This window comes from Schistocerca gregaria, chromosome 6 (genome assembly GCF_023897955.1).
Source record: "Schistocerca gregaria isolate iqSchGreg1 chromosome 6, iqSchGreg1.2, whole genome shotgun sequence".
Lineage (NCBI taxonomy): Eukaryota > Metazoa > Arthropoda > Insecta > Orthoptera > Acrididae > Schistocerca > Schistocerca gregaria.
The window spans coordinates 172,922,012-172,948,361 of record NC_064925.1 but is presented as its reverse complement, the minus strand read 5'-3'; the positions used below and the strand labels follow the sequence as shown (position 1 = coordinate 172,948,361).

Below are 26,350 nucleotides of genomic sequence, written 5' to 3'. Positions count from 1 at the left end.
CTGATGATGGTCGAAGTAGAGGGGATATAAAATGTATACTGGCAATGGCAAGGAAAGCGTTTATGAAGAAGAGAGTTAACATCGAGTATAGATTTAAGTGTCAGGAAGACATTTCTGAAAGTATTTGTATGGAGTGTAGCCATGTATGGAAGTGAAACATGGGCAATAAATAGTTTGGACAAGAAGAGAATAGAAGCTTTCGAAATGTGGTGCTACAGAAGAATGCTGAAGATTAGATGGGTAGATCACATAACTAATGAAGAAGTATTGAATAGGATTGGGGAGAAGAGAAGCTTGTGGCACAACTTGACCAGAAGAAGGGATCGGTTGGTAGGACATGTTCTGAGGCATCAAGGTATCACCAATTTAGTATTGGAGGGCAGTGTGGAGGGTAAAAATCGTAGAGGGAGACCAAGAGATGACTACATTAAGCAGTTTCAGAAAGATGTTGGTTGCAGTGGGTACTGGGAGATGAAGAGGCATGCACAGGATAGAGTAGCATGGAGAGCTGCATCAAACCAGTCTCAGGACTGGAGACCACGACAACAACAACAACTAAGCATAATTTGACCGATGTCAACACGTGAGTTGGCTATGCCATTAATGACTGTCAAAAAAATGTCGGTCAGCTCTGACTTTGTGGAGATTTACTGTACTGTTACTGTAAACCCCACTCTATTATTGACACGTATTATCTGCCTCGAGCAGATAAATTACTTGCAATATTACACGAGAGGCAATTCTTTTCAAAACTGACTAAGCTGAGGCCTACCGGAAGGTTCCATTAGATGAAGCATCAAAACAACTGCTTATAGTAAACAAGCCTTTTGTTCTTTATCAAAATCAAAATTTAAATTTCAGTGCAGCTAGTGCCCCTGCTATCTTCCAATTCTTTTTGGAGTAACTTATGGCATATGTTCCTGGTTGCATCAACTCTCCTGAAGATGTCGTAACAAGGCACAATGACGAAAGAACATTTTTGAAGCCTCTGTTCTCTCTTTACTGTTCTGCAAACTGCAGGCCTTAAGTGTAGTCTTCCTAAGTCACAATTTTTTTCAATACTCTATTGCGTAGCTTGGTGAGGAAGTTTCCACGCAGGGAGCCCAATCCCTGGAACAGCGTGTCGCCACTATTACAGATTTGCCTCATCTGACCAATTTTGGTAAAATATCATACCATAACAGGTTTGTTCCAGGTGCAGCCACTCTGGGGTGCAGCCACTCTAGCTCACCTTCTGCATCAGTTAGTTGCCTTGTAAAAATGTTCCTTTCAAGTTGTTGCCAGCCTGTGAGCATGCATTGGTGCAGCTTAAATGTAAATTAAGCTCTGCACCTTGCCCAGCAGCCTTTCAATGTAGTAAACATTTAGTCATGGGCACAGGTGCATCCCAGTATGGAATGGGGCAGTCTGACCCACTGTCTTGCCGATGGCTCAGAGCAGACTATCACTTTTGCATCCAAAATGCTCAATGCAGCTCAGCAGCACTATTTGAAAGTTGAAAAAGAAGCTCTTGTGATTGCTTATGCCTTAAAAAAAATTTCAGGTATTCTTATTACGGTTCAAAATTCCACTTAGTTACAGATCACAAACTTTTAGTTAACTTCTTTCACCCTTCAGCTGCTTTACCTGACAAAGCGACTCATCGTCATCAACATTATATATTATTTTTGTAGAGATATAATTATAAGATCCATTTCTACACTATGTCGCAGCACGCAAATTTGGACCATTTTCTCAGCTGCCCATGGAGCCTGATCAGGAAGAACTGTTGTGTTTTCAATTAGACAAGGAAGCAAGACAGACTATTCACAGTTTCCCCAGTACCAGCTCCAGGATTGCATCCGTAGTAGCGGCAGATACAGTGCCAAACATGTGGTGCACTTGATATGACACAGGTGGCCTGATTGTCCACCAGGCTGGGAATCCGACCCATTGCAGAGTTTCTGCATCAACACCCTTCCCTGTTAGATGGTGTCATTTTCTTGCCATGGAAGGGTGTAATTCCCATGTTTTTTTGCCCACACTGCATAGGGAAGTTCTCAACCTCTTGCATCACAGTCATTTGGGAGCCTCCCGCACTAATAACTACCATGCTAACAAGTGTTCTGGCTGGGTATTGAGCACAACGTGGAGCTCCTGATCACAGCCAGTTGCAAATGTCGAAATCAAGAGGTGGCACGAAGGAACATTTTTTTTCCCCCCACTGGCCAGTACACATGCTACCTCGGGAAAAAAAATCCATATTTCCTTTTATGTACCTTTACAGACACTTTTTGGTTATTGGTTATTGAGTATTGATGCCTTTTCCAAGTTTTCTTATGTTGTTTGTTGTTCGTGTACTTCAGCAGATGGGACTGTCAAGGTACCACCAAATTTTTTTTTTCTGACAAACGACTAAATTGTACAGCAGCTTCAGACAATGGTCCTCAGTTTTTGGTTCAAACCTTTACAGATTTTTGCTCACGCACTGGCATCCACCATGTTATGGCCATTCACTTTCCTCTGCAGTCCAATGGCGAGGTAGGACATATTGTGTGAATTTTCAAAACACAAATGCACAAATATATCATGGAATTTCTGGCAAAGGAGGTTCTTACATTCTTTCTCACTTCTTACAGAATGACTCCATTCAGGAGCAAGAGCCCAGTCAAACTCTTACACACCGACAGGCATTCTCCATCTCCTGCTGCTGAACAAGCATCCTGCAGCGACACCAATGTCACTGTAGTTTGAGCCCAGAACCACAGTCCAGGCCTGAGGGTTCATACAACATCTGCGCCGGATTCCAGGCATCTTCCACAGCTAGCACAGAAAAGGTGTTCATGGTTCATACTATAAGCATCTTGTGGTGCATCAGTAGACTCAGTTGTGCCCTCAGGTGGACACAAGTGCCTCTTTCACCATGATTTCTGTTCGCTGTGGGCAGAATGCTGCTCGGAATGTGACGCTCCACCCTCCCGATGTGGTCTCCGGCTGCCAGCGGACCAGCTCCACACAGATGACACAGATCTGCCTCTCGGTGGCCCTGTGGTGCCTTCTCTCATGGAGGGGTGAAGGGAGAGGGGGGAGTGTTGGGTTAGTGGCATGGTGGGGAGGGGGTGTTGATGCACGGGCTTCATCAGCAATCCTGTAGGTGCCTCCTCCAGTAACACAGGCAGCTGTCTCCCACCTGCCAGTGCCACCTACATTAACTCTGGACATCATGGCTCTCCACCTCACGGTGCCAAGGGAAGAGTACACTTCCACACAATGCCTGCCTACAGAACACCAAGGTCATCTACCAGTCCTCCTGGAGACGATGAGAGGTGCGTGCATCCATGTTCAAGCCAGTTTTGTCCCTACTCGCTAGTTCTTGAGGGCTGGGAACTGTAGAGATGTACTGGGATGTAGAATGGTGGTGTGAGAAATCACCACAGCCTTTTCAAAGGATCTACTTCAATATTTGCCTTAAATGACAAAACATAAATTTGGTTGGACAAATTGATGTATCACTGGAGGAAAGGCAATATACTGTTTCTCTATAATGTAATACTGAATGTAAAGTCCAACTGTATTAGAGATAAGGAACCAACTAGTTCTTAGATAATGTTTCTCTAACATGAAATCTATAAATGATGCATACAGCAAGCAGATAGGTATACATGTTCAGTTACTACGTACAAAGTCAGTAGTGTCATATCTCAATGAGAAACCTGAAACTTTCAACATAGGGCAAGAGCATGTAGTGCAAATGTTGCTCAACTTCAAAAGAATAGTTGATTATGCACTGGATAGATATGTACCCAGTATAACAATTCATAATGGGTGGGAACCTCAGTGGTATACAGTCACTGAAAAGAAATTGGGATTACTGCATGAGAAGTGTAAAACAAAACATAGGACTATAGATAAAAAGATGTTGACTGAAACATGTTTAGCTGTCAAGAGAGCAATATTTGATTCCTTCAATTACTACAATAGCAGAATATTGTCAAATGATCTTTCACAAAAATCAACGAAATTCTGGTCATATGTATAGGGTGCTAGTGGCACCAAAGTTGTTGCCCAGTCCCTAGCAAACAAGACAGGAACTGCAATTGAGGGTAGCAAAGCAAAAGCTAAAATTCTTAACTCCATTGTCGAATGTTTCTTTACCAGGGAAAACCCAGGAGAAATGACCCACCTTAATCCCCAAACCATTGAAAAGATTAAAGTATTAGTGTCAGATGTGTTGAGAAACAACTGAAATCATTAAAACTAAACAAAGCTCCAGTGCACGATGTAGCCCCTGTCAGATACTATACTAAATTTGTGGCTGAGTTTGCCCCTCTTCTAACTATAATCTATCAGATATCCCTCGAATAAAACAACATGCCCAGTTCTTGGAAAATAGCCACAGGTCACACGCATCTACATCTACTGTCCAATATCCTTGACACTGATTAGTTATAAAATCTTAGAACATATTCTGAGTTCAAATATAATGAGGTTTCTTGAATAGAATTACCTTCTCAGCGACAGCCATGACTGGGTTCTGAAAACATCAATCATGTCAAACGGAACTTGCACATTTATCATGTGACATACTGAAAGCTTTGGATCAAGGCAGTCAGTCAGATGTAGCATTTCTTTATTTCCAAATAGCATCTGACTCAATTGTGCACCTACACTTCTTGTCAAAAGTACAATCATATTGGGTATCAAATGAAATTTGTGACTAGATTAAGGACTTTTTGGTAGGGAGTATGCAGCATCTTACCTTGGATAGACTGTAATCTTCAGATGTAGTTGTAACTTCAGGTGTGCCACAGGCAAATTTGTTGGGATCCCTGCTGCTCATGTTGTATATTAATGACTTAGCAGACAATATTAATAGTAACCTCAAACTTTTTGCAGATGATGCAGTTATCTATAACGAAGTAGTATCTGAAGAAGGCTGCATAAATATTCAGTCATTTTCAAAAATGTACAATTGTGCTCTTCACAAAATGAAGAAATGTAGAATCTTATGACTATCATATCAATGAGTCACTGTTGGAATCAGTCATCTCATACAAATATCAGGGTGCAACATTTTGTAAGGATATATTTTCAGTCATGGGTAAAGCACGTGACAGACTCCAGTTTCTTGGTACAATACTGGAGTAGTGCAATCAATCTGCCAACGAGATTGCTTGCAAATCGCTTGTGCGACCCATCCTAAAATACTGCTCAGGTATGTGGGGCCCGTACCAGATAGGATTAACAGAGAAAGGAAGCAAGAATGGTTACATGTTTGTTTAATCCTTGGGAGAGTCTCGCAGAGATACTGAAGGAACTGAAATGGTAGTCTCTTGAAGACAGGCGTAAACTATCCCGAGAATGTCTAAAATTTCAAGAACCAGCTTTAAATGATTACTCTAGGGATATACTGCAACCCCCTATGTATCGCTCACATACAGATCGTAAGGATAAGATCAGAATAATTATAAGATTAGAATAATTACTGCATCCACAGAGGCATTCAAACAATCATTCTTCACATGTTCTGTATGTGAATGGAATGGGAAGAAACCCTAATAACTGGTACAATGGGATGCACCCTTTGCCATGCACCTCATGGCGGTTTGCAGAGTACAGATATAGATACACATATAGATATAGATGTAGATGTAGATAAGGGGAACAGCTTAACAGTAAAGGTGAAATGAGCGTCAAAGATGAAAAATACCTGCTATAGTCATCACCTTTAACCTTTCACCAACTGAAAAGGGCACTGCCCAAACAGACATGTCAAAACCCATCCTGAAATATACCACACAGGTGGAATACACTGAAAGGAACACAATGTCAAAATTTTAGCTTCTAAGACTCACAGCAAGTATTTTTTTTTAAATGCTAAGAACTGTCAAACTCATAGGTCGCTATGTGGTCGGAGAAATGTACGGCTCTGCCCTAGCAGCAGCAGACAGTGCATGACCAACATGGCATGTGCATAGCCAGTTGATGGCCCAACGATATACAAATAATACAACAAAACCCAATCATAATTGGAAAAGAGAATTTTAACAATGTACAGGGTGTATACGTGGATGAGGAAAAAAAATTTCTCGGTTAAAAATACACTTTCTCCTGGGTGAAAACACACTTTTCCTGTGTTAAGTGATGGTATACTTTTCCTCGGAACTGTAAAACTTATCAATCCATTGAATCATTATGGTCTTATAAATGGAGGGTGGGGGGAACACTTTTTGGAAAGATCTGTGCAACATGTCCACCGCATATTTTCATATTGAGAAAGTATAAATTCGAATTCCACCAAACACCACGTTAGTTTCCGAAGCATCGAAACTGAGATTTCCGTGTGCTTTTGTAAGCCATGTCACGTGATCTCACCAGCCGATGACGGCGGATATTCAGAGCATAGGACATGTGATGTAGTCAACCAATAGCAACATCACTGTTACATAGCGGCGACCGAACCCAGTTCCCCCTGAGCAGCCATAGCGTACGGATCTCCGTGCCGGCACGTTCAGAGGAGCTCAGTCCATCAGTTCAACTGATGATGGCGACATGTTTGATCGCCGAAATATTGTGCCCATTGGACACTATAGACCGGCAGTACACCCGTGGATATTTTGATTATTAAACTGATGGTTCGGTAATTTTCACATCTGTTTACACCTGCTTTCTTTGGTATTGGAATTATTATATTCTTCTTGAAGTCTGAGGGTATTACGACTCTCTCATACACCTTGCTCACCAGATGGTAGAGTTTTGTCAGCATTGGCTCTCCCAAGGCCGTCAGTAGTTACAATGGAATGTTGCCTACTCGTGGGGCCTTGTTTCGACTCAGGTCTTTCAATGCTCTTTCAAACTCTTCATGCAGCGTCTCATCTCCTATTTCATCTTCATCTACATCCTCTTCCATTTCCATAATATTGTCCTCAAGTACATCGCCCTTGTATAGACCCTCTATATACTCCTTCCACCTTTCTGCTTTCCCCTCTTTGCTTAGAACTGGGTTTCCATCTGAGCTCTTGGTATTCATACAAGTGGTTCTCTTTTCTCCAAAGGTCTCTCTAATTTTCCTGTAGGCAGTATCTATCTTACCCCTAGTGAGATAAGCCTCTACATCCTTACATTTGTCCTCTAGCCATCCCTGCTTAGCCATTTTGCACTTCCTGTCGACTTCATTTTTGAGACGTTTGTATCCCCTTTTGCCTGCTTCATTTACTGTGTTTTTATGTTTTCTCCTTTCATCAATTAAATTCAATATTTCTTCTGTTACCCAAGGATTTCTACTAGCCCTCGTCTTTTTACCTACTTGATCCTCTGCTGCCTTCACTACTTGATCCCGCAGAGCTACCCATTCTTCTTCTACTGTATTTCTTTCCCCCATTTCTGTCAATTGTTCCCTTATGCTCTCCCTGAAACTCTGTACAACCTCTGGTTCTTTCAGTTTATCCAGGTTCCATCTCCTTAAACTCCCACCTTTTTGCAGTTTCTTCAGTTTTAATCTACAGTTCATAACCAATAGATTGTGATCAGAGTCCACATCTGCCCCTGGAAATGTCTTACAATTTAAAACCTGGTTCCTAAATCTCTGTCTTACCATTATATAATCTATCTGATACCTTCTAGTATCTCCAGGATTCTTCCATGTATACAACCTTCTTTTATGATTCTTGAACCAAGTGTTAGCTATGATTAAGTTATGCTCTGTGCAAAATTCTACCAGATGGTATCCTCTTTCATTTCTCTCCCCCAATCCATATTCACCCACTATGTTTCCTTCTCTCCCTTTTCCTACTCTCGAATTCCAGTCACCCATGACTATTAAATTTTCATCTCCCTTCACTACCTGAATAATTTCTTTTATCTCATCATACATTTCATCAATTTCTTCATCATCTGCAGAGCTAGTTGGCATATAAACTTGTACTACTGTAGTAGGCATGGGCTTTGTGTCTATCTTGGCCACAATAATGCGTTCACTATGCTGTTTGTAGTAGCTTACCCAAATTCCTATTTTCCTATTCATTATTAAACCTACTCCTGCATTACCCCTATTTGATTTTGTATTTATAACCCTGTATTCACATGACCAAAAGTCTTGTTCCTCCTGCCACCGAACTTCACTAATTCCCACTATATCTAACTTTAACCTACCCATTTCCCTTTTTAAATTTTCTAACCTAGATGCCCGATTACGGGATCTGACATTCCACGTTCCGATCCGTAGAACGCCAGTTTTCTTTCTCCTGATAACAACGTCCTCTTGAGTAGTCCCCGCCCGGAGATCCGAATGGGGGACTATTTTACCTCCGGAATATTTTACCCAAGAGGACGCCATCATCATACAGTAAAGCTGCATGCCCTTGGGAAAAATTACGGCTGTAGTTTCCCCTTGCTTTCAGCCGTTCGCAGTACCAGCACAGCAAGGCTGTTTTGGTTAGTGTTGCAAGGCCAGATCAGTCAATCATCCAGACTGTCGCCCCTGCAACTACTGAAAAGGCTGCTGCCCCTCTTCAGGAACCACACGTTTGTCTGGCCCCTCAACAGATACCCCTCCGTTGTGGTTGCAACTACGGTACGGCTATCTGTATCGCTGAGGCACGCAAGCCTCCTCACCAACGGCAAGGTCCATGGTTCATGGGGGAAGGGGAAAAGAGTTATAAAAGCCAAATTTTTTTAGCAAACCAGAAAAAATAACAAGAGAGAGACACCCACCATTCACACACACAAGAAAGCACATCTCATGCACACATGACCGCGAACTCCAGCATCTTGGAATGTAATGCAGCTCTCATTTGGGATGGAAGCAGCAATCTGGATATGGTGGGGAAGGGGAAGGGATAGTAGTGTACAGGTGGGGAGAGAGACGAAGGTCTCGTGGAGTATGCAGGGACTAGACTGCCAACAAGGGCAGTGTCAGGAGGTTTTGGGGCAGAAAGATGGTGGTGGTCAGAATTTATACAAGAATTGTATAAATGGACCAAAGATTTACACGAAGCATGAAATATGTGCCAAAATAAAAAAAAACACAAAATTGTGAAAGAAAAACTATTTATAGAGTTTGAACTGCTTATGAGAGTCAAAGCACCATTTCTGAAGAGATCAATATAACTGAGCCCTCTGAATTGCAAATGAGATTACTGATGTCCAGGTTTCTTCAATTTAGATAAACAGGTTCACGAAATTATGTGGAAAAGGAAGTCACAAAATTATGAAATTTACTTCAAGTGAATGTGTAGAGATGGTATTAAAAGGTTATCCTTATAGAAAAATTAGGAACTGATGTAAAGACAAAGTTTCTTGTTATCCCCTACAACAATGTGTATACAGCCAGTCGGTCAAGTTCAGTGCAAGAACTGCACACACACCACACATTATGATTTCGAGCAAGAGAAAGACAAAGTTGCCTGTACAGTCGATGAATGCTACAACACACGCATATACAACAATGGGACTGATAAGTATCAGTGGATTACTGTTTCCCCAGCTTTATACCTTTCTTCAGGGATCTCAAGGCAAATTAGGACCAAAACTTAAAAAAAAAGACTGTTTGGTTGCAGAAATCTTGTAATCAACATAGCAAAATCTGGAAAAATGTAAGAGAATATTTTTTTATTATTGTATCCTAAACATCTTCTTACCAGATGAGGTTGAAAATACTGCTTCAGTTATAAGGTTCTTTTTGTTTTCCAATGCTTAAGCCACAACTGGTTTCGGGCTCTTATATGACCATCAGGTGTGAAATCTTTGTGTTGTGACCCTAGGCACCACACTGATGGGCATGTAAGAGCCTGAAACTGGTTGTGGTTTAAGCATTGCGAAATAAAAAGAACCTTACAATTGAAGCAGTATTTTCAATATCTGCTATAATGCTCAGTTTCAGATGTTCTTCCAGCAGGATTGTTTGTCTTCTTACCCGTTGTAGCAAATAATTCATTTCTTCTGTTGAACTCTTGGCCTGAAAATAATGTCACATCTGTCTTTAGGAGGTACGAAAAGATTCAGCCTCCCGATAAAGAAATTTGTCAACACTGTACAGCATCATTTCAGAAAATTCTCATACAATATAATTTCTGATAGCTCTTTGTCATTTCAGATTTACCAGTGGAATAGTATTGTTAAACTTCAGTCACTTGCACATTGTCAGTTTGCATCACCAGGTTTTATGAATTTTATCAAGCATGCCTGGCATACAGAACATCAGCAAAGACCATTTTTTACTCCACTGCAGTTCTGTTGAAATAAAACTAGTAATTACTGCAAAGTACGTAAGTGCATTAATTTTTCTTTTCTTCAGGTGCACCTGGTGTAAAGAAAATGTTTGCTTTCATCATCTAATAGACACTTCGCATTTTTGTGATGACTATTGAAAATAATCAAGGAAATATTTCACTGTTAGTAAAATATTCATTATTTAAAAATTATCAAAAGAGCCCATGCTACAGTTAATGTTACAAAATATTTCATGTCAACAAATTAATGTCCAGATAGAAGGAAGTCATCTGTAGTGTAATGCCATGCACTGACTTCATTTTCATTCACCTGTTCGTAACTTGTGTAGCCTGCAATAGTTTAGCTGATGATATGAACTGCAAGTTAATCAAAAAGTTAATGATATGAGACAGTTTTGGTAAGGTTCAAATGTTTAAAATTCATGTGTGTGCACTTCGGACTTCAAGCTACACAGTGCTACAATACCATCATAGCTGTGTTTGCTTATTTGCTGATTCGCGTGCATGACAGGAAGGGCTGTTCTAAGTGGTTCTACTTGCAGCAGAAATGAGTAACTTTAAGATCTTTTAAAACATAGCTGCAGTGCACCTTAGTAACTAAAATTTTCACAGTGCATTTCTTTTGGTGTATTCTTCCTGTGCGATAAATTTCACTGGTTACGTTTTCATATGCCTGACTGGAATATTCCCTTGTGAGTTTGGTCAGTTCAAATGGAGCCCGCGCGCACACACACACACACACACACACAAACACACACACACACACACACCAACCTTCCCTCCTGTCCTTTCCTTCTAACTTTACTACTATCTAGCCACCTTCTACTTGGCTGTTTTTCTCAGCAAAGTTGTTGCTGTTATTTGCAGGTCTATCAAACTGTCAATTCCTGGACCACGTCATTTCAAAAACCTCACCAATACAGAAGCAAACAGTGCGCTACCTATTGAGCACCACTGTAAATAGAGTTTTCTGCATGCCTGAGCCCTTGTATAAACTTTTGTCTACTCCATTAGATAGAACAGAATTCTTCTACCGTAGAAGTGTCACTACATTCAGGAGAAAATTGTATTCTCATCAGCCAGTGCACGATAATAAAATGTGAGGAATGTCTTGAAAGGAGGGCATGCAACATCTTGTCAATGTACAGTCTTTAGACATAGATCATTAACTAAGTTGGAAAATTTTCATGTCTCTTCATTGTAATCTATCTTACTACTTCTGATCCTTTCTAAAAATTAGAACATATAAATCATGAAAAATTACTTTCAATTCAGAGTACAAAACAAAGTATCACTTACTGCATATTTTGTGAGAGGCTGGTACTCCTTTACCGGTGGAACTTCCAATATAGGCATGGCTGAATAATCTGGAATCACAACTGGTTCAAGGTTCCGTGGCAAATGAACTCCGTCAGGTACGAACATATGATTAAACAACTTACTAAGACAAAACATCACGTACATAACAAGTAACCCATTCACAAATCCCAAAATGAAATTTGGAAGTGGAGCATATAAATTGAAAATGAAATAGGAAATAATGAATATATACCATTTCCAAGAGAGACAACCTACAAATTTAAAAACATGTTCTTTCTTTTTCATTTGCACTGAATGACTGGACGGAATAAATTTCATGCAGTCTAATCTCCCAGGATCTGCATTAGCAATTACAGGTTCTGGTACATGAATGTCCTCGGATGCCTCAACACCTGACTCAATATCATCCTCTACGGTGTTTTCAGTCTTTTCATCTTCTTTGGTAGATGCAAGAGATGACATTGTAATACTGCTGATAATAGCAGGTTTATGCGAATGCTGTCGATGTCTTAGCCCAGAAAGATTACTCCTAAATTTGGCATGGAACGAAAGCTTTTTCGGTGGAACTGTCAGTTCTGACAAACTGTCAGTCTCACCCTGTACAGGTGTACCGGGACCTTCTTCTGAAGCTTCATCTTGAGCTGTTGTACTTTTACTTTCTTCATCTGGATCATCTTTCTCATCAATGGAACTAGAACCTTTCTTTGATAGCTTCTCCATTGAAGACCTTTTTGGAGATGGGTCTGCCCTAGCAGCACCATCTTTCTGCTCCATTGTTTTCCCTGAGGCTTCTGAAATGTCTTCTGAATCACTTATACTAGAATTCTCCTTACTTTTTCCTAACAGTTTACTACTCCTACCAATGTCACTAAATGATAGGGAACCTGATCTCCTATCACTCTTCATCTCACTAATTTTTTCTTCAACAGTCTTTGTTATCTTGCCCCTCAGTTCATGAAAAATCCTCCATGTGTCACTGCCACTTGCAGACGAAGCATCCAAAACACCAACGTCAACACTGGTTGATCTCTTTCCCAAGCCTTTCAGGTACTCTTTCATAGGAGATGGATCTCTGGAGGAGGCAGCTGTGCTACTAGAGGTAACAGTAATAGTACCTGATGTAGTATTACTGACAGTAGTGGCAACAGAAGTAGAAGCAACAGTTGTTGTTGCAACTGATACCGTACTTGTTTGTGGTAATGACTGGCTTTCTTCTTCCCCTGTGAAGAAAATAAGAAAACTAATAAATATCAATCAACATCAATGTATCATTGAGTGATTTTTTTAAAAATTCACTTGCAACTATGTTGTACTATGGTGTAGTAAGAGAAAGCTCTCTTGAATACAAGTGTGCACAACAGTTTGGAATTTAAACCCATTAAGTAAAACATGTAGTCAAATATGTGTAAAAAAAGTAAAAGGAACACTGTCTCAAATTCTAATTAGAAACCACCAACAGGTACTGTACGGTACAGAAAACAGTCTTTATAATACTAATCATAGAGACAAAAGTAATGAATAATTTTTCACATACACTATGTGATCAAAAGTATCCAGACACCTGGCTGAAAATGACTTAGAAGTTCATGGCGCCCTCCATCGGTAACGCTGGAATTCAAAATGGTGTTGGCCCACCCTCAGCCTTGATGGCAGCTTTCACTCTCGCAGGTATACATTCAATCAGGTGCTGGAACGTTCCTTGGGGAATGGCAGCCCATTCTTCATGGAGTGCTGCAGTAAGGAGAGGCATTGATGTCAGTCGGTGAGGCCTGGCATGAAGTCAGTATTCCAATGCATCCCGAAGGTGTTCTATAGGATTCAGGTCAGGACTCAGTGAAGGACAGTCCATAACAGGGATGTTCTTGTCAAGTAACCACTCTGCCACAAGCTATGCATTATGAACAGGTGCTTGACCATGTGGAAAGAGGCAATCGCCATCCCCGAATTGCTCTTCAACATTGGGAAGTAAGAAGGTGCTTAAAACATCAGTGTAGGCAAAACAACATGCGGTGCAACCCCCTCCATGAAAAACACGACCACACCATAACACCACCGCCTCCAAATTTTACTGTTGGCACTACACACACTGGCAAATGATGTTCACTGGGCATTCGCCATACCCACACACTGCCATCGGATCGCCACATTGTGTACCGCAATTCGTCACTCCACGCAATGTTCTTCCACTGTTCAGTAGTGCAATGTTTACGCTCCTTACACCAAGCGAGGCATCGTTTGGAATTTACCGGCGTGATGTGTGGTTTATGAACAGCTGCTCTACCATGAAATCCAAATTTTCCCATCTTCCGCCTAACTATCATAGTACTTGCAGTGGACCCTGATGCAGTTTGGAATTCCTGTGTGATGGTCTGGACAAATGTCTGCCTATTACACATTACAACCCTCTTCAACTGTCAGCAGTCTCTGTCAGTCAACAGACAAGGTTGGGCTGTATGCTTTTGTGCTGTACGTGTCTCTTCGTATTTACACTTCACTACCATATCGAAAACAGTGGACCTAGGGATGTTCAGGATGTGGAAATCTTGTGTGCAGACGTATGACACCCAATCATTTACCACATTCAAAGTGAGTTAGTTCTGCGGTGCACCCTATTCTGCTCTCTCACGATGTCTAATGAGTACCGAGGTCACTGATATGGAGTACCTGGCAGTAGGTGGCAGCACAATGCACCTAATATGAAAAACATATGTTTTTGAGGTTGTCCGGATACTTTTGATCACACAATGTAGCTTCCACTGAATGACAGATTCATAGGGAACATTAATGCAATTTATTTTGGGTACAATGAAATATTTAACAATTAAAGTTCTTGAATGCTTATGACATAAACTATAACATAATATTTATTATTGTAAAAACTCAAATTTCTATCAAAATTAAAAGAAAAATGACTATGATGAGAGGGCAAATTTTAAAAAAGGTTCAAAATTTTTAAGTGCAAGTGGTAGGAAGAATTTTCTAACTATAATTTATAAACTGCTGATAATTTACGTACTGGGGCAATAGTGTTAATCAACTTTTTTGTGTTAAAAGGATAAAAATAACCACTGAAAACTGGGCACAGGCTGGAAATTGTTATGTCACCATAGCTGCATTTCAATTGATCTGAGAGCATGAGACAATATGAGTTACAGTCTCCATTTACACACTATATATAGCTAAGTATGGGGCCAAATATATTTATTTTAATTGCAATGATATAATAATTAAAAAATAGTCTTGATTTCAAATTTCTTTTAATTGGAGTGACCGGTTTCAGTCCTTAAGGTCATCTCCAGATTCGAGAATGGCGGGTGGACTTCCATGGAGCAGGCTGTGTCGATCCACGATGCTGAACTGACTGCTCACTCTGACACTGCAGTCAGTTTAGCATCGTGGATCAGTGCAGCCTGCTCCATTGAAGACCACCTGCCGTTCTGGAATCTGAAGATGACTGTTAAGGATTGAAACCGGTCACTCAAATTAAAAGAAATTTGCAATCAAGGCTGCTTTTTAATTATTATATTACTATAAGATCGCTGATAATGTTTTCAAACATTTTAAATTGCAATGAAATCATGAAAGCACCCACTGAAGCCGGTATTCCACCAAAAGAAACACAGTGAGAGCATTCTGCTTGGAATGCACCTCCATTACAGATACCATTTTAAAGTCTGTGTATAGCACTGCCGCATATCGGAACTTCGTGAAACTACAGGGGCTGAAGCGAGAATATTCTATGATGTCCCACAATAAATTTCACATATTTTCAAGCTTAATTGGCTAAGAGGAAAAAAAGTGACAAGTGGAATAATTGGGTCTACCTCCGGATGTTTGTGTCGCTATGGCACAATATTTCGTCCACGTAACTTGTTGCCTTCTTCAGGTGCTGAGACTGCCGTATTGGAGGATCTTGTCCAGTATTTATGCCCAGAGGGCACTGGGTGCTCTCTTCGCCGTCCGCACCCACCTGGCGCTGTGCAGGCGTGGACCGCGAACGCAACTCCTGACGCGGGAGGGGCCTCTGACAGCCGCCAAGACTTCAGATGATGGACGAGCTGGGTGCGGACGACCATCAGAGCACCAGGGAAGTGCCAACACCTCAGGAGCAACGCCAGGCGGGTGCAGACTGTGAACGGAGTGCCCGACAAAGGACGGGTCTCAGAGAACTGCAACAACTGCAGATGGTGGACAAGGCAGCCGCAGACGTCCGTCAGAGCACCAGGGAAGTGCCAACACCTCAGGAGCAGTGCCAAGCGGATGCGAACCACGAATGGAATGCCAAATGCGAGTCCGGCCCCAAACAGCTGCCACGATCACAGATGGTGGACGAGCCGGGTGCGGACGTCCATGGGAGCATCAGGGTGGAGCCAAAACCTCAGGAGCAACACCAGGCCGGCGCGGACCACGAACGGAACACCCAACAGAGGACGGGTCTCAGAGAGATGCCACAGTTGGTGACCAAGTCAGGCACGGACGTCCGAGGGAGCACCGGAGAAGAGAGAACACCTTACAAGCAGCGCCAGGCAGGCGCGGACAGCGAAGAGAGCACTCAGCGCCTTCTGGGCATAAATACTGGACAAGATCCTCCAATACGGCAGTCTCAGGTAGCACCTAAAGAAGGCAACGAGTTACATAGCCGAAATATTGTGCCAGAGCGACACAAACATCTGGCAGTAGACCCGATTATTCCACATGTCAAGATCGCGCTGGGAAAGCCTGAAGAGTTACAGGAAAAAAAGTGTTGTATTACATACTGAACACCCCTCATAATTTATCGAGTTTGTATCTGAACAAATATAAAGAAACATATTATTATCTAAACAAACGCTTGGAACAAAAACTCATTGTATTTATTGAAACAACCAGAACTGTTCAGGTGGTAAACTTATACCTCCCATATAACTTGACAGTACTTAGTTTACACGGCAACTAACGAATTTTATATATATGTCATCCACACAAGTAGTACCCACCATATCTCATGAATCATCTCACATATACTTCTTGTTGTGATAGTGCCACGACATTTAACAGTGCCGCCACGACAGTACGCACAAACGGCGATAGAGGCGCTCCGCATGATCCACCACATAAAACGTGAGGGGCCGAACAACAGACTTGTAGGCAGTGGAAGCATCAAACTGGCCCATGATAGGAATTTTCTGCTGATTATAAGTCCTCAGATTGCGCGTAACTGGAGACAAAAGAGGGGAGCCCAACGCCAAATACGTGCGAGAATTAATGAGAGTTACTGCAGAGCCAGTGTCCACTTGCATGCGGATGTCTTTATTCAGAACACGAACAGTAACAAACAACTTATTTGTTTGAGAAAGCACACAGTGAACATCCATGTCCGACACCTCGTCCTCGTCGACAGGAACTTTATGGGACTGACACACAGAAGCAATGTGGCCTTTTTTCCTACATGAATTACACGTGGCCCAACGTTTTGGACACGCTGCCCTGTCGTGCTGTACGAAACAACGGGGGCAAGAAGGAAGCGCGGAACGAACCGGCTTCTGTGGTTGCTGGTTTCGCTGCGAGCGTTGCGGCCCAACGCGACGTTGTTTATGCGAGTGAACCGCCGCCACATCTTCGTTCTCCTGTGCAACAGGCAAATTGTCCTTGTCGAGAGTTGACTGTACAGCGCCTACATCACACCACGCGTCTATTTGCGCGCCAGCAGCGTGAGACACTTCAAAGGATTGAGCGATGCTTAGAACTTCCGACAACGACGGGTTTGGCAGTTGTAGGGCACGTTGCCGAACTTCTTTATCAGGAGCAAGCTGTAGAATAGCATCCCTAACCATTGAATCCGCATAAGACTCGTGATGAGTGTCCGTGACAAACTGACATTTCCTACTCAGGCCATGTAGTTCCGCCGCCCAAGCCCGGTAAGATTGATGGGGCTGTTTACGACACCGGTAGAACGCCACGCGGGCGGCAACGACGTGGGTGTTTGTTCGATAATAGGCAGACAATAAGTCACACATTTCTTGGAAGGACAGGGAGGCTGGTTCCCGCAGAGGGGCTAACTGAGATAGCAGCTGATAGACCCGAGGGGAAATCCAAGATAGAAATAACGACTTACACATAGGAGCGTCGACAACGCCGAAAGCCAAGAAGTGTTGCCGCAAACGCTTCTCATAATTCTCCCAGTCTTCAGCGGCCTCGTCGTAAGGAGGGAATGGAGGCGGAGAAGAGGAAGACAGACGATGAGTAAGCGACGTCGACAACGCCTGAATCGCTGCCGTCAGCTGTGTTTGTTGTTCAATGAGCGCTTGCATAAGCTGTTCCATGTTTGCCCCGTCACGAACACGCAAATCCACAACGCGGTGAAAATATCCCGACCTCGTCGCCAAAAAGTGTTATAACCTTTAATCACAATAATTGCGTGGATTTTCACACTCTCTCTTAGAAACAATAGCTGATCACATGATTACAACTCAGTCTCTCGTATTCGACTGCTGTGCCGTGACATGCAGCCGGTGCCGTTCGTAGCTAGGTGGCGCTCCCGCGCTCATCTGATTTGCGGAGCGCCTCTATCGCCGTTTGTGTGTACTGTCGTGGCGGCACTGTTAAATGTCGTGGCACTATCACAACACTTCTCATTATACTCCCACTTCCCACTTCTCACTTGTCACCATACCTTTGACATAACTCCAGAATAAACAATTAATCATTACCTTTACCATATGAAAACAATAAATGCTCTTGCCCAAAATTCTTCAATAAAAAGATCAGCCACACAAGTATAAATAATTAAAAACTGTTAATCATTATTCATGCACACACTAACCACACTCTGGCACTTCATCGCACACACAGCCATTTACATAACTTTCATAAACTTAAAGATACATATAACATACTTTAGGTCTAGTTAAAACTTGGTCTCAGTGTCAAATTTAGTCTATTTTACATTCTTATTACACTTTTTGTTCCTTTCCACAGCCCTTTTCTTTCCATTAACAATTCATAGTGAATTTCTTGAAAAGATGTATTTATAAGCAACTGACTGTATGTTTGCTGGTTTCATTACTCGTCTAGTGACTATTTCCAAATCACCTTCAGGCAATTTGTTATGGTCTCCTTCCATGATCTGCTGTCATTAACTTTGTATAACTCCCTGGAAAACTTGAAGTTTTTTGGTTTTTCAGTAATTGAAATATATTTTCAGGCACAGATAGAAGAACTGCAAAATATTTGGCTGATTATTATCATCGGATATCCAGGTATCCTCACACCACTTTGGAATCATCCTCTTCCTGTAAACTCTTAACCATGTCATAAAAATTACCAATTTCCGTCAGCTCAGCAGCCTTACCTATTTCCCACTGACACACACTTTCGATAATAACGTCATTAATTCCGCAGGGTCATGTACTTTCAGCTCAGCCATTGCATCTAATTGCGCTACTAGGAAGACTTCTGCCCCGTCAACACTTTCTACATTATCAAAAAAATCAGCTGCACCTTTATTTGAACTGCTGTCTACTCTGCCTTTGACAACTTCATTACCTTTCTTTTTATTGATTACACAATTAGAATCATCAGCAAAAATAACACAAAAATGAGCATCACATTTCAAAGAAATATTTTTTAATTTTGATCTACAGCTGTGTGCACATTATGCCCTGCTACATTCACTTTCCCACATTCACTCAAATTATTTCACTGCTACAAATATTCACCTTTACCTTGCTCTAACACAGAACATTGAGCTCCTTATGTGCTATCTATCCTGCCCTTTACCTTGCCATTCAACCTTATGTATCCACTTGCATTACTTTTTATCTCCAACTTCAGATAGTTTTCAGTATCAGTTTCTGTCTTACACAAACTAGTTCCCATTGACGGGATGCTTTTCTTAACTTCACCTCCTTGATTTTTTATGTTCTATTTAATTTCATCTAATTGTTCATTAATTTTCACTACAGACTGTAGTAGTAAATTTGCTTTAGCCACTTTCATTTCACAGCTACTAGATCAACCTACACTAATCTCATCATCTGAAGATTCACCTTCTGTGCTTGCTTTGATATCACCAATACGTCTGAACTACTCACTTTTAACTCTTGATGAACCCATTGCAAGTCCAAAAATTACAGCACTACGCAGGAAAGTTCACTTTTTGCCATTTGTTGTTATGTTTTGGAGTCCTGCATCTTCCCACAGGGCATATGGAGCTGATGTGTGCTCTGCCACTGCTACCTCATGGACAACACCTGCTGCTCACGGAGTTTCCCTCTTTCTGGTGTGACATGCGTCTGCTTGCTGGGTTACCTGCTGCCTTGTACAGATTGTTTCTGCTGCTTGATGGCATCATGTGTTTATATAGGTGGTTTACCCTCGCCAAACCACTGTGGCTTCTGATGTTTGCAATATCACTTCCCCAAGTCATTTAGGCTTGAATTTGCTCTGGATGCTGCTCCGACTTCACTCATTATCTAAATCATGACACAAGGTTTTGCTTGTGATTTTGTAAGACAAATCCTGGACAGCCCCCCATATTATGATGATCTCATACAGTTTTTAAAAGTATTTGAAGATTTGTCATGACAGTTTGAATAAAAGTTTGACTTGTGCAGAACACATTTATTAAAACACACTGACTAGTCTCACACTATACAAACATGAAACCTCATGGTCGCCCTCCTCCACCCCTTACGTGGTACAGTCAGGTGGTAAAGTCATGGTGACGGTCTGTTTGACGTCTTCCCTCATGGTGCAATGATCAACTCAGAAGTGTACTCTACTACCTCAGTAAATTGAAAAATCAACTTCAGCATTTTCATTGCCACAAAACTGCAAATGAACTTCTTCTCCATGACAACAAAGGCTTCACACAAGTTAGCTTAACCAAGAAGAACTCACAAAACTTCGTCCTCCCTACAGCCCGGATCTTGTACCTTCTGACTTCCATCTGTTTGGCCCAATGAAGGATGTACTCCACAGGAAGCAGTAAGTGGCTGATGGGGAGGTTATTGATGTAGCAAGACAGTCACTCTGATGTTGACCAGTAGTGTGGTAAAATACGAGCATACAGGCAATACGAGCATACAGGCAATACAGGCACCCCCAGGAAGGTGGCGTAAGGGCATCACATGGAGATTATGTCGGAAAATAGGGTTTTGTAGTCAGAAGATTGGAGAATAACATGTTATATTGGAATCCTGAATAAAACAAACCTGTTTTCAGAATACCCCTTGTACATATATCAACATTTGCATCATTCTGGCAAATCACATCCTGTGCCTAGATATTCACCTGAGTATTCAGTTTTACGAATTTAAAGTTTTTGTAATGTCTACATAATTTCAATTTTTGTTCTTTTTTTCTACAGCAGTTCAACTGAATGTGGCATCTTATTTTCATTTTTATGTTAGGGTCAATGTGACACAAGAATGTGATGAGTGAGAGTAGTAGATTGGATGCTGATTTGGGCTCATTTGTATGTCTTGAAAATTGAAACTGTTCTGAGCCAGAGCACGATATTACAGATGAGGTTCAGCCCTGATGCTACGTAGCAAAACAACACACAGTTATGGCAGTATATTCAACATCTGTAGATCGAGTTAAGTGGGTGTGGAAAAAGTGCTTCTATGAAAATTTAAAGTGAACTTGTTTCATAGGAATGTGTGATGAGTACTTCACAAATTGGAATCTGAAAAGCTTTTTTCATCATTCTTTCAACCACAGCTTTTCTTGTAAAATTTATTTGTTTTGATGGAATATTTATTCTTGTTATAATTGTTCTGAAAACTAAATAGAAATTTATAAACATGCAAATGTCAAGGAAAAATATAATTTATTTGATATCCTATAGAAATGCTTTTCATTCAAACTGATTTTATGTGCCATTTTCATTGACAAGAGTCTTTAAATATTAGTTTTGTTGGACAGAATACTTAGTTTAGGCCACAAGCTAAAACTATTGGTATGACACTAATGCTAACAAGGTCATCAGAAATCTTTCATTAATGTTTTTCAAATAGTTATAAGCTGAAATTTTACTATTATTTATGATTCAGTTGTTTAGTTGTTAAATGCCTTCAACATATTATTATTATTATTATTATTATTATTACTATTACTGTTGTTGTTGTTGTTGTTGTTGTTTGTTTGTTTGTTTCAATTTGTTCCCTCTGAACACTTCTGAACATTCTGTTTGGTCTTTTGTTGCAATATTAGTTATATTGTGGACATCAGCCCCTTTTATACATAATTCTGCAATTCATATTATTCCTTACAAAATTTTGGGGTATTATGACAATATAAGTCAATCCCTGGCATGATTATTATAAATAGTTATATTTATGATCAAGGATATACTTTAAATTGCACTGGTGTAATGAACACACTCTCTGAAGCTGAAGGCTGTGATGTCAGGCAAGAGGTGCAGGAGGGGGTCTGAGAGCAAACAGCAGGCACTCGGTTGTTGCCAATATGAGGGGATATGTTTGAGACCAGCCAACATATATTTATAAATGTGTTCTGAACAAGTCAAACTTTTATTTAACCTATCATGACAAATATTCAAATATTTAACAGTTCTTATTTTTAAGAACTGTATGAGAACTTCATACACATGTACAACCTCAGTGAGGTGGGACAATGTGTGGTTAAGCATCCTTGGACTCAACAATGAGTTTTACAGTTGCTCATATTTTAGCATGCACCAATGTGGCAGTAGTTGATGTGGATTCTTCAGATGTGGCAAATCATGAACACTTGGACAGAGCAAATATTTAAAAGAAAGCCATGTAGTGTACTGTATTTTACAGTCGCATGTCACAAGAATATTAAACAACTATTTGTTAGTAGGGAATATCATCCCACACTGAAGTATTAATGAAAGATGAAGATTCATTCAAATTATAAGGCAAATTTTTGTTACATAACTCAATGATACTTTTTGATAAAGTATATAATAAACTGATAGTGGCATCTCAATCCAGAGCACTTAATGAACTTCACTTAATTGATCACCAAATAAGGCTAATGATAAAACTATCCATCACTCACAAAGGAGAGGAGTAATTCTCAGCACAAAGAGAAGAATAAGAAGGAGCCTCACAAAATGACTATGAACGACTTGTACTAATTACTGTACTTCACAGTTGTTAGTGTATTCAGTATCTGACACCTCAAAGTCATTTTGTGACAATTATGTACCTGAAGAACCTCAGAAATTCCTATTATTTCAAGTAGCAAGTTTTGGGCTAAAGTCCCTCAGTATGCTGCCAGATGATTTATATAATCAAGAATATTGAAACAATACACAGAACATGGTAATTCATTATAATAAAGGTGAAATTACATGAAGCACAAATAATGTAAATGTTTACCTGCCCCCCGCCCCCACACCCGAACTTCACTACAGTTATATACTTGTTGCTGCAGTAGCTTCATTGTATTTTTATGGTTCTCCAGTGATGTGAATGAACTGCTGTTTTAATATTTCATTGCTACCATGAGGTTATTACTGAGCTGTGAGATATTTCACAATGTGTATGAGTTGGTATCACTATTTGAACCAATTAATACCTCAAACCACGAATCTGGCTGTTAAGCACTATTACATCAAAGAATGAGTGCATCTGGGATTCTTTGGTATGAAACTGTCACACAAACACACATTTGTGACCACTAGCTCATCACTGTATTCATGGTGATTTGGAAGTTTGAGATGCCATTGAAAAATGTTCAGTACAAGTCTCACAGATAAATAACATGCAAAGGTCATCCTCCTCATCCCAAATAGATGCATTTATTCAAGATGTTTGGTAAATTACTATTAGAACTCTCTTTGCCTTGACAGGAATACAAGAATATTCAGTTTTACCTGAAACCATTTTCACTCTACTCACTCACTCACTCACTCAGTCTCTCCCTTCTCCGTACTCTGTAATCACATGTAACTCCTGTTCAAAGGTTCTAATACACTGAATCTTGGTGGCAGATTAAAACTATGTGCCAGACAAAGACTTGAACCTAGCCCTTCTCCCTTTGCTGACAAGTGCTCTACCAACTGAACTAGCCTCCTCACAGCTTTACTTCTGCCTGCACCTCTCCTTCTCCTGTGAACTTTGCAAGTTTCACAGGAGAAATTCTGTCAAGTTCACAAGGTAGTAGCTGAGGCACTGACAGAAGTAAGGCGATGATTACGGGTCACGAGATGAGCTTGGCTAGCTCAGTCAACAGAGCACTTACCCACAAAAGACAAAGGTGTGAGGTTCTAGTCCCTGTCTGGCATATAGTTTTAATCTGCCAGGAAGTTTCATATCAGCACAAACTCCACTGCAGAGTCAAAAATTCATTCTGGAAACATCCTCAACACTGTAGCTAAGCACAAGGACAAAGCATTGTTAGCTGCAACAGGCAGAAAATGTGCATTTTTGGTGCTCCATATTTCAGGAATTTTCATCACATTAAATTTACACTGCAGTGTTCTTCGGCACATCATTGTAGAAAAGTGCACAGAATCAGCTACGTGAAAAATCCCTGTGATACGCACGTTTATATATAAAAGTTGACTTGTGAATTTTCCCTTGTGTGAGACTGCTTGTACAAAATTGTGTGTTGATTTACAGTTCTGTAGTCACATATTTTGCTGTTTGCATTGCTTCTTCTGCGTAATGTTTCTTTGATTGTCTTAATACCCATTTGTACTGTGATATATTTTGAAATTTCGAACATCTGCGAGTGCCGCAATAAACTAGTACTGTTATCGTCAATTGTGGCCTTAAACGAAATTGTGCTCTTATAAAATTTTTAAGGATAGTATGCATATCCTTGTTCAAAACAATCTTCCTCTAATTTCATTGTCCAAGTACGAGAGAAATAGGTTAGTTTCAGAATTTTTGAACACTTATAAAATTATATTTTTGTTAGTTAATAGTACAAGTGTTTCAGATACATAATTTAATTCGTAGCAAATCAGCGTTTGTGGTTCACAGTTCAGCCAAAGTATTCATCATCCCTGAATTACACTGTATATCAATGCAAATAAACATGCATTTTTGAGAATTTTTGGAAGCTACCATTGCCCTTCGCATAATCTACGAGCAATCAGGGTTTGTCATTTAGTTACTGTAGCAGATTTTCTAACTAACATTTTGTGTTACATCTAGTTTTCCCCTACAGAGGAGTAGCCATATATATGATCTGCATTTATCATAAATTTATTCTGTTTTTGAGTTTGTTAACAATAATTAACATCCAAACATTTTGGGAAAGTAGTAATTTCTGTCACAGACTTTTGTGTTGCCTTAATAGAAATCTCGTTTTGTGTATATGCTTAAGTTCTTATAAGGAATTAACAACTTTTTAGCTCAACAGATTATAAGATAATCAGCAGGTTTAATTTAAAGTCCTTTGTTCACTGCCTTGTAACACATTGCACCAGCCTAAATGCAGCCCCACTGTGAAGCTGTTCTCAAACAAAAGATGAATCGGTTTACATTCTTAAGCAGCTGGAAATTACCCCGACTAGTGTCAAACAGCTGACAGCTACTGCAATTTGGTGTTTTGGAAGAGCTCCCGGGAGTCGTGTACCTGTGATACCTGTATCAGAGACGTCTGAAGTACTATCCTCTCCTGTGGAATCTGTTTCCTCTGCAGAAAGTACCATATCTGTCTTTACCTGTCCACCTGACTGAAAGTGGTGTGTCAATGGTAGATATAGGCATCCTGTACAGGGTGGACGGGGACCAGGGAGGACTCAGGATGATATACCAATCCCTCTAACCAACAAGTTTGAGATGCTGTCTTACACAAACTGAAACTGACCCAGTGAGACTCATTCCACCTGCTTTGGGGAAACCTGTTTTGTCCAATGTTAGGAGGAGGCAAACGCAAAAAGGTAGGGGTCTATTAATTGTCGGCAGTTCAAATGTGCGGCGAATAATGGTTCCCCTTCGTGAAATGGTAGCAAGGGACAGGAGAGGACAACAGGTGCACTCACTGTATATGCCTAAGGGCCTCACTTAGAATGTTGAAGAGGCTATTCCAGCAGCCATTGGTGGAACAGGGTGCAACCAACTGCAGGTTGTGACACACGTTGGAAAAACAATTTCTGTCATCTGGGCTCCGATGTCATTCTTGGGTCATTCCAGTGACTGGCAGAGAAGGTTGAGAATACCAGCCTAGCGCGTGGACTTTGAACAAAGCTCACAATTTGCAGAATTGTCCCAGACTTGATTGTGGCCCTTTGGTTCTGAATCAAGTAGAAGGACTGAACCAGAAACTTCGAAAGTTCTGTGACAAGCTAGGTTGCGCCATAGGGCTGAGAACTGTAGGCTCACCCTAAATAGGTCACGTGTGCACCACACATCAGAGGCTGCTAATCAGGTAGCTGACGATATGTGGGGTGCATACAAGGGTTTTTTAGATTAGGTGACTCTCCATCCAATCCAGACAATGATGGCTATAGGAAACCCATAAGTGTCAGTGTAAGATCGAAAGAAATGCCTCCAACAGGAGAGAGTATTAAAATTCTAATGGTAAACTGCTGAAGCATTTGTAACAGAGTGTCAGAGCTTGAAGCACTAATGAAAAGCAGTGAAGGTCACACAATTCTAAGAACAGAAAACTGTTTGAAACTGATAGCAGTGTGATTTTTTAGGAAAATTTAAGTGTATATCGAAAGGGTAAGCAAATGGAAAATGGAGGTAGTGTATTTGTCACAATAGACAAAAAAACTCAAATCCACAGACATAGATATTGAAGCTGCATTCGAGTTTGTTTGGGCAAGACTCAGTATCAGGGGTGAGCATAAAATGATAACTGGATCCTTCTACCACCAACCAGACTCA

General features: G+C 40.7%; 1 protein-coding gene across 8 annotated transcripts in view; it reads right to left on the bottom strand.

The window, feature by feature from the left end:
- The window catches only part of LOC126279051 (testis-expressed protein 2), a 321,894-nt gene that overhangs the window by 214,824 nt on the left and 80,720 nt on the right, over window positions 1–26,350 (bottom strand). For all 8 annotated transcript variants that reach the window (XM_049979461.1, XM_049979464.1, XM_049979465.1 and 5 more), the window contains one exon: window positions 11,508–12,748. In XM_049979461.1, the coding sequence (XP_049835418.1) occupies window positions 11,508–12,748 (1,241 nt within the window). The remainder of the gene's footprint in view (window positions 1–11,507; window positions 12,749–26,350) is intronic.